Genomic DNA, 13,589 nt, shown 5'->3' on the forward strand with positions numbered 1-13,589 from the left:
AGTTAAAGAACTCTTAGCAAATAAGGTCTTTACTTTTCAACATTTGAAAATCAGAATTACAGATGGGGAGGGAAAGACAGATCTTCTCTCTGTCATTTGTCTTCCCACAAATGCTGGGACTGGGCCAGGCCAAAGCCCGGGAGCCGGGAGCTTCTTCTACATGCCCTACGTGGGTGAAGGGGCTCAAGCATTTCGACCATCTTACATTGCTTTTTGCAAGCCACTAGCAGGGGCTGGATAAAAAAATGGAGCAGCTGGAACTTGAACTGATGTGTATAAGGGATGTCAGCATCCCAGGTAGAGGCTTTACCTGCTGTATACCACAGGCTGTCCCCAAATATGGTGTTATTCATTAATGACAATTATTTGAAAGCAAATATGACAGTAAGATATTGGATGACTTCCTTGTTGGCTGCTCCCTTCTTTGTCAGCACCCTGGGGTGCCTCCTTACAAGTCAGAATGACTTAGTAATGCTACGTACAGTCAGAGGATGTTTAACCTCATATTAAACTCTTGTAGTTAAATATAATTGTTTTTGCTTCATCTAATCAGTAACATTAGGAGGATACGAAAAGCAGAATGGACTGTTTTGCTGCCTTGGTCTAACCATAGTATAAGCAATAAAAGGCTTTTTTTCTCAGTAATGTAACTAATTTTGGGTCATTTTGTATATTTTTTTAAAAAGGCTTTTTTCTCAGTAATGTAACTAATTTGGGGTCATTTTGTGTATTTTTTTAAAAACAGCAAAATGATTTTTCTAATGCATATTGCAAATTGAACAAATACCAAATTTATATAGAAGAAAAAAAAAACTCCAATAATGGAACATATTACCAAAATATAGAAGATACAAATCCTTTCTTTGGATGAAGGCAAGAAGGGTTCTTCAAAATAAGGAACATTACAAGTAGATAATGTATTTTATGACAAACTGCACACAAGCAATAACCTTTTAAAATTCTGGTTAGGAAGAACCGTCATATAAAAACAAATCCCCTTTAATTATTCCCCCGATTTCTTGTGTATCCTTGAACATATGTAACAAGGACTAAGTAATGAACAGGATACATTTTTTTTTTTTAAAGATTTATTCATTTTATTACAGCCAGATATACACAGAGGAGGAGAGACAGAGTGAGCCGCAACAGGCCGATGCCGATCCAAAGCCGGGAACCTGAAACCTCTTCCAGGTCTCCCACGCGGGTGCAGGGTCCCAATGCATCGGGCCGTCCTCGACTGCTTTCCCAGGCCACAAGCAGGGAGCTGGATGGGAAGTGGAGCTGCCGGGATTAGAACCGGGGTCCATATGGGATCCCGGGGCTTTCAAGGCAAGGACTTTAGCCGCTAGGCCACGCCGCCGGGCCCACATGATACATTTTCTAGACATTTGTCATAAATTGTGCTTCAGAGTCTGTCCTTTTCTCAAGCAGACACATACTTAATCTAAATATGAGTAAAAATAACTTCTAATGAAATTGACTTCGAAATAAATGTGAAGGCAATAATCTAAATATTTGGAGTCTGGTTAGAAGGGTCTGTTATGAGATGTTTACAGTATTGGTGCTTTTGACATAGTGATTGTAGTATGCATAACAAAAGCAGAGGATTGCTGATTGTAGCTTGAAGTGAATGAAATTATAAAAACCTGGTTACCTTAATACAAGTTGAAGCATTTTATTGTAAGTTATTGTATTAAATAACTAAAATGTATCAGAAACATAAAACTAAAACATGTAAGGAAAAGATTCTTTAACATGAAAATTAATGGAGAACTTAACTGTGTTTTGAGATTGTTGCTAACTAGTTTGTAAATGTTTCAAATAACATTTTAGTATCTAGCAAAGTATCTCCAATATTGAGTTGCACTCTTGTTTCACTGTTTTTCTGTTTTCTGTTCACTTGTTTTTCTGCTTGGCAGTAGTTTAAGCAGATTTGTGGCAATGGTCACAGATTACTGGGATTAATAAAACTTCAGAGCCTGTGTTGGGGTGTAGTAGCTGTTGCCTGTGACAATGGCACCCTGTATGCATGCTGGTTTACAACCCAGCTGCTCCTTTTCTGATCCAGCTCTCTGCTTATGACCCAGGAAGGACAGCGGAGAATTGTCCAGTTGCTTAGGCTCCTGACAACCTTCTGCCTTCTGCCTTCTGCCTTCTGGCTTCAGTACATAATTGCCAAAACAGATTTAAAAGCATCACAATTTGTTATTGTATTCTTTCGGCAGACTTTGTGTATCTAAAGATTGGCTGTAGATTATTTGGGTTTTTTAAAAACCACTTGGGGGCCCAGCGTGGTACCCTAATAGCTAAAGTCCTCATCTTGCACACGCCTGAATCCTATATGGGCGCCAGTTCTAATCCCGGCAGCCCCACTTCCCATCCAGTTGTCTGCTTGTGGCCTGGGAAGGCAGTCGAGAACACCCCAAAGCCTTGGGACCCTGTACCCATGTGGGAGACCCAGAATAAGCACTGGGCTCCTGGCTTCGCATTGGCTCAGCCCCAGCCGTTGAGGTCTTGGGGAATGAAGAACAGATGATATTTCTTCCTCTCTGTGTCTCCTCCTCTCTGTTTATCTGACTTTTCAATGAAAAATAAATAAATCTTTTGAAAAAATAAAAACCACTTGGGCTTGTGTTCTATGTGCAGGGAAGAATGGATGCACTCTAGACAGGTAGAAGAAAAGAATTGTTACAGTTCTTAAAATTTTATTTTTAACATGGTGTTTGAAGTATAAAGTACTAATGGAAAACTTAAGTATTAGTTAAAAGTACAGTTAAGGCTGGGCATTTAGCCTGGTGTTTTTGATACATTCCGTATCAGAGTTCGTGGATTTGGTGCCTGTCTCCAGCCTGCTGGCTTCCTGCTGATGTGGATCTTGGAGAGGCAGTGAAGGGCTCCTACCACCCATGCCAGAGACTTGCATGGAGATCCTGACTCCTGGTTTCAGCTCATTCCCAACCAAATGTGGGCATTTTGGTAGTGGACAGGGGAGTTCTCTCTCAAATAATTTTAATGTTTTAATTAAAAGGGCTCAACACATATACTTAGTGGTGAAACCCTTACCTTGCAAGCACCAGGGTCCCATATGGGCACAGGTCTATTTCCCAGCTGCTCCACTTCCCATCCAGCTCCCTGCCTGTGGCCTAAGAAAGCAGTAAGAATGGCCCAAGAACTTTGGACCCAGCACCACACATGGGAGACCTGGAAGAAGCTCCTGGCTCCTGGCTCTGGACAGGCTCAACTCTGTCTATGTTGGCCACTTGGGGAGTGAACCAGCGGATGGAAGATCTTTCTCTGTCTTCTCTTCATAAATCTACCTTTCCAAGGAAAACAGATCTTTAAAACAAATTTTTTAGGGCCCGGCGGCGTGGCCTAGCAGCTAAAGTCCTCGCCTTGAAAGCCCTGGGATCCCATATGGGCGCCGGTTCTAATCCCGGCAGCTCCACTTCCCATCCAGCTCCCTGCTTGTGGCCTGGGAAAGCAGTCGAGGACGGCCCAAAGCTTTGGGACCCTGCACCCGCGTGGGAGACCTGGAGGAGGTTCCTGGTCCCGGCATCCGATTGGCGCGTACCGGCCCGTTGCGGCTCACTTGGGGAGTGAAACATCGGATGGAAGATCTTCCTCTCTGTCTCTCCTCCTCTGTGTATATCCGGCTTTCCAATAATAATAATAAAATCTTTAAAAAAAAAAAAAAAAAAAAACAAATTTTTTATTAAAGGGGTTCGTGTCGTGACTCAGTGGCTAAATAGTTGCCTTGCAAGCACCAGGATCACATGTGCAGGTTTGTGTCCTGGTTGCTCCACTTTCCACACAGCTCCCTGCTTGTAGCCTGGGAAAGCAGCTGAGTGTGGCCTAAGCCTTGGGACCAGGTGCCTATGTGAGAGACCCGGAAGAAGCTTTTGGCTCCTGGCTTCAGATCAGCTTAGCTTCGATAGTTACAGCCATTTAAGGAGTAAAACAGCAGATAGAAGAAGATCTTCCTCTGTTTCCTAGTGTCTATAAATCTGCTTTCCAGTGAAAATAAATACATCTTTAAAAAGTAAATTAAAGTAAAATGAAATTGAGAAATCCATTTGTGTAACTTTGAACACTTAAGAAGGTAATCAGATGAAATGACCGTTGCATTTCTATCTAGGGCATCTAGTATTTAACAGGGAAAGTAACTGGCTGGTATTAAAGTGTAGGCTAAAGACGGCTCCTTTTTTTTTTTTCCGCTTAAATGAGGAAAATTGTACCAAACGCTGTTCGTTATAGCTAGAACTTCATTAACCAGTGGCAGTGGGAATAAACAGGATGTTGCAGCGGTAGAGAAACTAAGCTTGGCAAGCTCTGAATAGCAAAAGAAATAAAACAGTTCTGGAGTAATATGTTTCTACCTTTATCAGCTTTCTGTAATACTTTTTGTGCTAAACTAAAGCATCTGTATCTTAAGAGAACAAACTCAACATGGCGTGAAATTAGTGCATTGCCATTCGTGTTCATTAGAGTAACATTGTTAGCAGCCACAGGCATTAATAATTATATAAAATATTATAATTATAATTTTACATCAATAATTATACAAAATGGTGCTCTGTGAATTTTAACTTAAAATGGTACAAAACGGAGTATTCACCTTGAGCCTGTGTCAAGTATTTTCAGGAGTAAGCTTATCTTAGAGCAACTTTCCTCTTGGTGATAGGGTGTCCATTAAGAAAAAGTCGGGTTGGGATGAAATGTTACTGTCTGAAACCTTTGGAAAGAACATTGTACTGATTTAATCTTTTGTTTGCTTGTTTGTTTGTTTTTGTGCCTGGCCAATGGTAAAGTTACGGAAGGTATTAAGGGGTTATTTAACAAGTGTTATTATTATTAGTTCAAGGGTGAGTGTTGTGGTACAGTGGAATAAGCTTAGGTTGCCCGCCTCCCATGTCTCAGTTTGTGTCAGGAGCCAATTCCTCTCCCTCTGATCCCGCTTCCTACTAAGACTTTCTGGTAGGCAGCAGGTGATGGCTGAAGTACTTGCACCCTGCTCGCCACGTTAGAGACCTGATCTGAGTTCTGGGACCCTGGCTATGGCTGCAGCTCTCACTGGTTAGTGGGAGGGCCGAGTAGGAATTGGGCAGTATCAGACTGGACTGCAACACCCATTGGTTCGCGTGGAAGACAGGGCTGGAAACAGAACTGACCCAGCAGTTGTCACCACCAGCATATGCATAAGCTGATTAGGGCGACAAACTGTCCCGGACCCTGTACTGGCAAGCACACACAACAATCAGGTCTAGGATCACCTCAGATGAAGTTTCTTTGGGGATCCCTCCAACTCAACTGCTGATCTCAGAACCCCTACCATGAAGAGACTATGTCAGCCAGTGGATTTTGAAAAGAATTCATCACGCTTGGAGCGGCGAGACTGGCAGCAATTCAGAACTGTTGAACTATCAAAACTGCATGAACAGGACCCTTGGAGCATGCCCTACCTCGGGGACCTGGGATGGGTAGGAGGCTGGGCGAGGCCTTTCCCTTTATCTCTTCCCTTACCCCAATATAGAAAAAAATATACGTAATAATATTAATGTGGAAACAATGGTCTTATCTACTTTCCTGTACCCCTTGACCCTTTGTGCCCTAATCAGCTATGTAAAGGTTATTAAAAGAATTTTTAAAAAAATTTTTTTAATAATGGTAATGAGAAAAAAAAGGTGATTAGAAGACTGAAGAAAGAGAACTCCGAAACTAATTTTTTAAAGATTTATCTATGTTTATTGGAAAGGCAAATTAGATTTATGGAAAGGAGAGACAGAAAAAAAGATCTTCCATTCATTGATTCATTCCCCAAGTGGCTGCGATAGTTGGAGCTGAGCCAGTCAGAAGCCAGGAGCCAAGAGCCTCTTCCAGGTTTCCCACGCGGGTGCAGGGCCCCAAAGCTTTGGGCCATTGTCGACTGCTTTCCCAGGCCACAAGCAGGGAGCTGGATGGGAAGTGGGGCTGCCGGGTTTAGGACTGGCGCTCATATGGGATTCCGATGTGTGCAAGGTGAGACCTTTAGCTACAAGGGTTTCACACCGGGCTCTAGTCAAGACTTCTGAGGAGGGAGCCTTGCTCAGCTGCTTAAGGTACTCAAGTCCGTATTCTAACATGTTTATTTATATATGAAGCCTGAATATTGAAGTTGTGTTGGGCCTCTCTCAATTTGAATATGGTTCTGAAAATAAAGCGTGAAAGTAATTCGGTCGTAATTGTTAATTTTCTGTACCGTTTGTTCTCCCTCTTATCATCTTCAAATGTTGGCACCACTAATACCTCCTCAGGTGTGTTAAACAACCGCTTCAGATGGGTGTTTATAGAAATCTACACAAGGGCATTGTTTTAAAGACATTGCAAATGAGCTGGGTTCCTAACTCTGCTCTTTGTTTACAAACATGTATTCTTTTCTTCCTTTCCTCTCATTGACACCTTAAGCATTAAAAAGTGGATTTAATGTTGAGTGCTTTAAGCTAGGAATTTGTTGTAATCTGAAATACTAGAGGACAAGATTTGGAATTAATTTGTCTTCTTTTTTTCTCCCCTTCCCCAAATATTGTTTCTGTAGGTCAGTAACAGATCCAAGAGATGGAAAGAGAGTAGCACTCAAAAAGATGCCCAACGTCTTCCAGAATCTGGTCTCTTGCAAAAGAGTCTTCCGGGAATTGAAGATGTTGTGTTTTTTTAAACATGATAATGTAAGTGAGATTGGTGTTTGGGGAAAAATATTTTCTAAACCTAATACATTGAAGTATAAATAGCAGAAAAGTTGTAAAGGAAACATGCAAGTAAAATTTGTGTCAAACTCTATGAACAGAAATAAGCCAACCAGTGAAGCTATAGAAGAGACTTTCAGTGCATACATTCTTAAAGGTGATATATACATTACTTTAAAAAGTTGTGTTCATTTGGTATTTTGCTTTCTTTTGCATATATTCTCTATGTCTCAATAACTTTCCAATTTTTATACAAAAATAATTGATTTTCAACCTTGATGACATACTGCAATCACTTGAGGAACTCATTTTATAAAAAATTTATTTAGCGGTTTGAAACTTACACTAAGAATTGTGTGACTTGCACAAGGCCCAATCTCCAAATTAAGAAATACTGAACCTGCTGAATTTCAGATTGTATTCTGAAGAGTGTGCCCCTGGTTTATCAATCCGAATGACTATAAATTATTAGTAACTAAATATGCTTAAAATTCATAGAAAAGGAACATGTGTTTTTAGGCAGAATTGGTTGAAAAAAAAAATAGGGTTGTTATTGTTGAGGGACTTAGAAGCCTGAGACAAATTTGACTTTCTCTATGATTGAGCAGTTAATAAGTATAAGGGATTCCAAGATTAGCTGATTGACAGCTATGGATTAATTGAGGCAAAGCAAATGTTGATATTAACTGAGGAGTAATACTAACATTTAACACAAAAATGAAACATAATATATTATAAGTGATGTAAGTAGAAATAATTATAGTTCTTGACTTCAAATGTTTTATATTGTAATAATCAGAGTTTAAATATGTGGAAAATAATTTCTCTTATAAAAATGACAACCCTACGGGGGGAGGGGTATGAGAAGGAGGGACGGGTAGTTCCAGAGCCTGTGGAACAGTATCATGCATTAAAAAAAAAAAATACCCTAGGTTAGTTTATTTAAGATTGGGTTTACAGACATGGTTACTTGTGAAAAGTAGGTTCATTCTGCCTTTTGAGAGAGATCTTAAATAATCCTGAATGAAAAGTTTGACATGTAACATTTACCTGGAGGCTATAGTCATTGGACTGTTTTCTCAATTTTATGTGAAAAGAAAAACTCTTACATTCTTCATATAGTCATCCTTTTGTGCTATTTTAGTTGCTATTGTAAAACCTATGTAAGAATAATAATTTCCTGTGATTCTTAGTACCTAGTGTTTGCTCATTTGGAAGTTTGCTCAAAATTTGAGTTAAGATTTACCAAAAAAACAACCATATCAAACTTGCTACAGGTTCACTTAAAGTTACTTATTTGACATGTTTCATTTGAATGATTACCCCCTCTTGAATCCCTTTACTTTTTTTTTACCTTTTTTTTTTAAGACTTACTTTATTTATTTGAAAAAAAAAAATGGCAGCAAAGGAGGAGTAAAGAAAAACATCTGCTGGTTCATTCCCCAAATGGCCATAGTGGTTTTGACTGGGCCAAGCTGAAGCCAGGTGCCTAGAACTCCATCAGGATCTCCCACAAGAATGGCAGGGACCAGGGCCATCATCCACTGCTTTCCTATGCACATTATTGGGGAGGTGGATTGGAAGCGCAGCAGCCAGACTCCAGTGAGTGCTCTGTTATGGGATGCCAGCATCATAGGCTGTGACTTAACCCATGTGCCCCAGTGCTGGCTTCTACCTTAATTTTACTTTGAAGATTTATTTATTACTATTAACGAGGCAGATCAGATTTATGGAAAGAACAAGAGACTGAAAGATTTTCCATTACTGGTTCACTCTCCAAATGGCCACAAATGCTGGAGCTGAACTGGTCAAGCCAGGAGTTTCTTCTAGATCTCCCACATGGGTGTAGGGTCCCAAGGCTTAGGGCCATCCTCTGCTGCTTTCCCAGGCCATTATGCAGAAAGCTGGATGGGAAATGGAGCAGCTGGGACATGAACCAGCACCTGTATGGACCCCAGCACTTGCAGGGTGAGGATTATTTAGCCATTGAGCCATCATGCCAGGCCCTCTATCTTATTTTTTTCAAGGAATATTTTAGTGTTTTAATCTATTTGAATTGCCTCATAATATGTTTGTTTTAATTAGTTTCAAAATACTACTCAAGGTGCTTTTTCATGACTGGTTCCTCAGATTTTTGGATATATAATATAGAATGATGTTTAGTACTCATTTAGTAACCAATTTGAACTAGTAGGCTAATACTCACTATTTAGTAATTTACTTCCTGATTCTTTTACTTAAGAAAGGATTTACTTATTTAATTGAAAGGCAGAGAGAGACACAAAACAAGATCTGCCATCTACTAACACTGGTTCACTCCCCAAATGTCCAAAATGAGCAGGGCTTCCCTGGTCCAAAGCCAGGAGCCAGGAACTCCATCCTGGTCTCTAACATGGGTGGCAGAGGCCCAGGCACCCAGGCCATCTGCTACTGCTTTCCAGGTATGTTAGCAGAGAGCTGAATTGAAGTGGAACAGCTAGGACTTGAACTGGCACTCATGTGAACCTATCAGCTTCACCTGCTTCACCTGCTGTGCCACAATACCAGCTCCCTCTTGATTTTGCCATAGTACTACCCCACCATCAGAAAGCACAGACTTTATGTACCTTTTCAGAGTTTCCAGTAAGAATATCTTTGGTGAGCTACAAAGCGAGTGTCAGTGAGTAGTGTAAGAAAAGAAGTAAACTGAGTTCTTGAAAATCATTCGTTAAAGCACATAACGAATTCTGATGTTTTTAAGGGCTGGGCTGTAGGGTCACAATTGTATTTAAATTGTAATTATACTGTTTCCTAAATGATGTGTCTTGAGCCTTAACTTCTGTAAGTTCTAAAATTTATCATTTGCAGAGCGGCCATGGTAAGAGGTTGCTGTAGAAATTAAATCAGGGCATCTGTTATGCTGCATCTCAGTCCCTGTTCAAGTCTCAGTTTGTATGCTTCCACGACAGCTTCCTGCTAACACACATCCTAGGAGGCAGCAGACGATGCCCCTGGCTCCCGTACGGGAGACTGAATTGGATTCTGACTCCTTGTGTGAGGCCTGATCCTGGCATTGCAGGCATTTGAGAGTGAACCAGTGAATGAAAGTTCTCAATCCCTGTCTGCCTTTCGAATAATAAAAACATTTTAAAAAATCTAAAAAGCAAACATACACAACCATTGCTTGGGGCTTCTGAGCTTCATCATAAATGTAATGCTCGGGGTGAATATTATGTCATAGTGGGTTAAGCCATCATTTGGTACACCTTCATTTCTTCTTTGAGTGTTGGTTTGAATCACCACAGCTGTGTTTCCAAGCCAGCTTTCTGTTAATGCTCCTGGAAAGCAGCAGATGACGGGCTAAGCATTCAAGTCCTGTCACCCAGGTAGGAAACCAGGATGGAGTTGCTGGCCCCTGGTTTCAGCCTTATCCAATTCCAGCTGTTATGATCATTTGGGAAGTGAATCATCAGATACATAATCTCTATCCTTCTTACTACAGTAAAACAATTAAACAAAGCTGTGATGTCCGTAGAGGTGTTCAAAAGTAAGGCAGATGGCTAGAGGTGAAAGTGATGTAGTACCACTATTTTATACATGATTGATTTCTGCTGTGCTTGAGATCTGCCCTCGAAAGCATCCAGGCCAGCATTCCTGCTATGTGTGGAATGTCTGTCTGAAATAGCAGTGGGCAATAAAAGCTTATTAATTGTATCCTGTGTAAAGAGTGCATTGCTAGGTCATGTGGAGAATCTCCCCTACCCAAAGAAATGCTTAAAAAGTATTCTTTTTGAAAGAGGTACACCAGATATTAGCAGGTATTGCTGTATGTCAGGAGGTGTATGTTATTGTTATTTTTTTTAAGATTTATTTATTTTTATTACAAAGTCAGATACACAGAGAGGAGGAGAGACAGAGAGGAAGATCTTCCGTCCGATGATTCACTCCCCAAGTGAGCCGCAACGCCCGGTGCTGCGCTGATCTGAAGCCGGGAACCAGGAACTTCCTCCAGGTCTCCTACGCAGGTGCAGGGTCCCAAAGCACTGGGCCGTCCTCAACTGCTTTCCCAGGCCACAAGCAAGGAGCTGGATGGGGAAGTGGAGCTGCCGGGATTAGAACCGGGGCCCATATGGGATCCTGAGGCGCACTCAAGGCAAGGACTTTAGCCGCTAGGCCACGCCGCCGGGCCCCTTGTTACTGTTTTTTTTTTTTTTTTTAAAGATTTATTTATTTGAAAGACAGAGTTTAAGATAGAATAAGGAGAGACTGAGATCTTCCATCTACCAGTTCACTCCCCAGGTGGCCATAGTTGCTGGAACTGGGCCAGGCCAAACCAGAGCTTCTTTCATGTGGGTGGCGGGGCCCCAAATACTTGGGCCGTCCTTTACTGCTTTCCCTGCTTTGATGCCTGGGAACTGCATCAAAAGTAGGGCAGCTAGGGCTCAAACTGGCATACATGTGGGACACTGGCACTACAGGCAATAGCTTCATCCACTGTACCACGGCACACAGTTTTCTCCCTGCCCTTTTTTTTTTTTCCTCTTAAAAGTCATGTTGGGTGGGTGTTTGGCCTAGTAGGTAAGATGCCATTTTTTAGCCTGTCTTCCTTATCAGAGTGCTTGGGTGCTGGTCTCTGCTCTGCTCCTGATTCCAGATTCATGCTACTGCATGCCCTTGAAAGGCAGCAGGTGATGGTCAAGTAGTTGAGTTCCTGCCACCCACTGCCAGGCTCTTCAGCCTGGCCCAATTCAAGGTGTTGTGGGCATGTAGGGTAGGAACCAGTACATGGGAACTCTGTATGTCTCTCTCTCTCTCTCAGTTTCTCAAATGGACAACTTTAAAACAAAAGTCTTTTCAGATACGGCTTGTTTAATCCTTGTTTATAGAGGAACAGCCAGAGGCCTAAAACTAAATAATGGGCCTGGCGCGGTAGCCTAGAGGATAAAGTCCTTGAACGCACTGGGATCCCATATAGGTATTCCACTTCCCATCCAGCTCACTGCTTGTGCCCTGGGAAAGTGGTAGAGGACAGCCCAAATTCTTAGGACTCTGTACCCACCTGGGAGACCAGGAAGAAGCTCCTGGCTTTGGATCAGCTCTGCTCTGGGTGTTGCAACCACTTGGGGAGTGAATCAGTGGACAGATCTTTATGTCTCTCCTGTGCTCTGTAAATCTGACTTTCCAATAAAAATAAATAAATCTTAGGGGAAAAAAAACTAGTAACTTATCCAAAGTTAGGGTGGCACAGATTGAAGTGCAAATTTATTTGGCCCCGAGCCAATATTCATTAATTCTGTAAACATTTATTCTATGTGTTTTTGATGCTAAATTACCTTCTGAAGCTTCAGAAACTTTAAATAATATTTTTGTAATGTGATAAATACTCTGTATAGTTACTATAGGAGAACTGCCTGAATGGTTAAACATTAATGCAAGGCAAACTGTGTTGTATGCATGGGTTGCAAAATGCATTGGGATCACCAGGGGAACCGTAAAACCCAGATTCTTGGGTCTTAACCTCTGACCTACTAAATTGGAATCTCTCAGGCTAAAGCGCAGGTATTTATAGATTTTAAAGCTTTGCTAGTTACTGATTATGGCCAAGTACCATTTTAAGGAAAAGAGAAAATTATTGTGGATTTAAACACTCAAAGATACTTGAAATGTAGGAAAGGTAAACCTTAAGATGAACCTTTTTGAAAATAGATTTTATTGAACAGAAGGAGAAGAAAGGAAGCTCATGTTTGAAATAGTATTCAGAAAGCTTAACCTGGTCATTATAAGAAGGTTAGATTTTAATTTGGTTGGCTTCTATCTTTTCATAGAATAGCTACAAAGCCATAAGAGGCTTTGGATTTTCTTCTAAAAGGATCCTTCGAAGTCAGTGTATTATTCATTGATTTCATGAGATCTGGCTGAATTTATATGTAAGTACACATATCTGAGTAGCTGCTTCACTGTCTTGAAAGATAGGTTCTCCTTAATCCAAGAACCCAGGGAAACAGAAATGGACTTACTTTCCTAAAGATTAATGTTGCTTACACTTATCACTAGCTTCTAGACAGAATCTGACCTGTGGTAAAACCTAACTAATGCCAATGTGCTTGCATGTTCATCTTTGTCAGATGATCAGCATAGAAGGGAGTGACTCGTTTTTTGTTTCGTTTTGTTTTTAATCTTGTACCCCTTTCATATTTGATCAAGTTAGGCTTTTGCTTGTCCTCTAAAGCCCTTTTATTGCCCCCTTAGGATTCTTGTAATAAAAGTCTTGGGGTTTTTCTTCTATTTAGGCAATAGTAGGCAGTAGGCAGTCAATTTGAAGAATGATATAAGTGAATAAAAATTATAGGAAAATACAGTATATTAGGGTCTACAATGATAACCTCAGTAATCTGTCTTAAGGTTGCTCTTTGCTGATCTTAGTTCTGGTGTACACCATAGATGAGTGGAATGAAGCAAAGAAGGATCATTTTATGTAGTCTGACCTAATTTAAGTAAGGGGCCTTTGGATTCAAAGTGGCTTATACTAAGATGGTACCAGTAGTCTTTGAATGCCAGCATACTGTTCAGCCATATACATTACTCATACTAGCTGTTAAGTAAAGCTAACAGTAATACTAACTCTTGTATAAAAAGGCAACCAATAGTGTAGAGGTAGGTTATTCTTCAGTGTGAAGTTGGCTTCTGCCACCGAGCCTAGTCCAGCCCGGACCATTGCAGCCTCTTAGAAAGTGGACCAGCAGATGGAAGATCTCTGCTTCTCTGTTTATCTGTCTTTCTAGTAACTCTGCCTTTCAAATAAATAAATCTTTTGAAAAGAGAGAGGAATGCACATATTCACCAGAAGATAGGTGTAAGAAGGTTGGGACTACATCCCATACACGTGCAAAT

At 40.9% G+C, this 13,589-nt stretch overlaps 1 protein-coding gene across 3 annotated transcripts in view; it reads left to right on the top strand.

Moving 5' to 3' along the window:
* The window catches only part of NLK (nemo like kinase), a 141,931-nt gene that overhangs the window by 62,173 nt on the left and 66,169 nt on the right, over positions 1-13,589 (top strand). For all 3 annotated transcript variants that reach the window (XR_192168.2, XM_004593899.2, XM_058675536.1), the window contains exon 2: positions 6,572-6,701. Coding sequence is in view for 2 of the 3 variants with exons in the window: in XM_004593899.2 (XP_004593956.1) it covers positions 6,572-6,701 (130 nt within the window). In the remaining variant the exon portion in view is untranslated. The remainder of the gene's footprint in view (positions 1-6,571; positions 6,702-13,589) is intronic.

The sequence above is a fragment of the Ochotona princeps genome, chromosome 17, assembly GCF_030435755.1.
Source record: "Ochotona princeps isolate mOchPri1 chromosome 17, mOchPri1.hap1, whole genome shotgun sequence".
NCBI lineage: Eukaryota > Metazoa > Chordata > Mammalia > Lagomorpha > Ochotonidae > Ochotona > Ochotona princeps.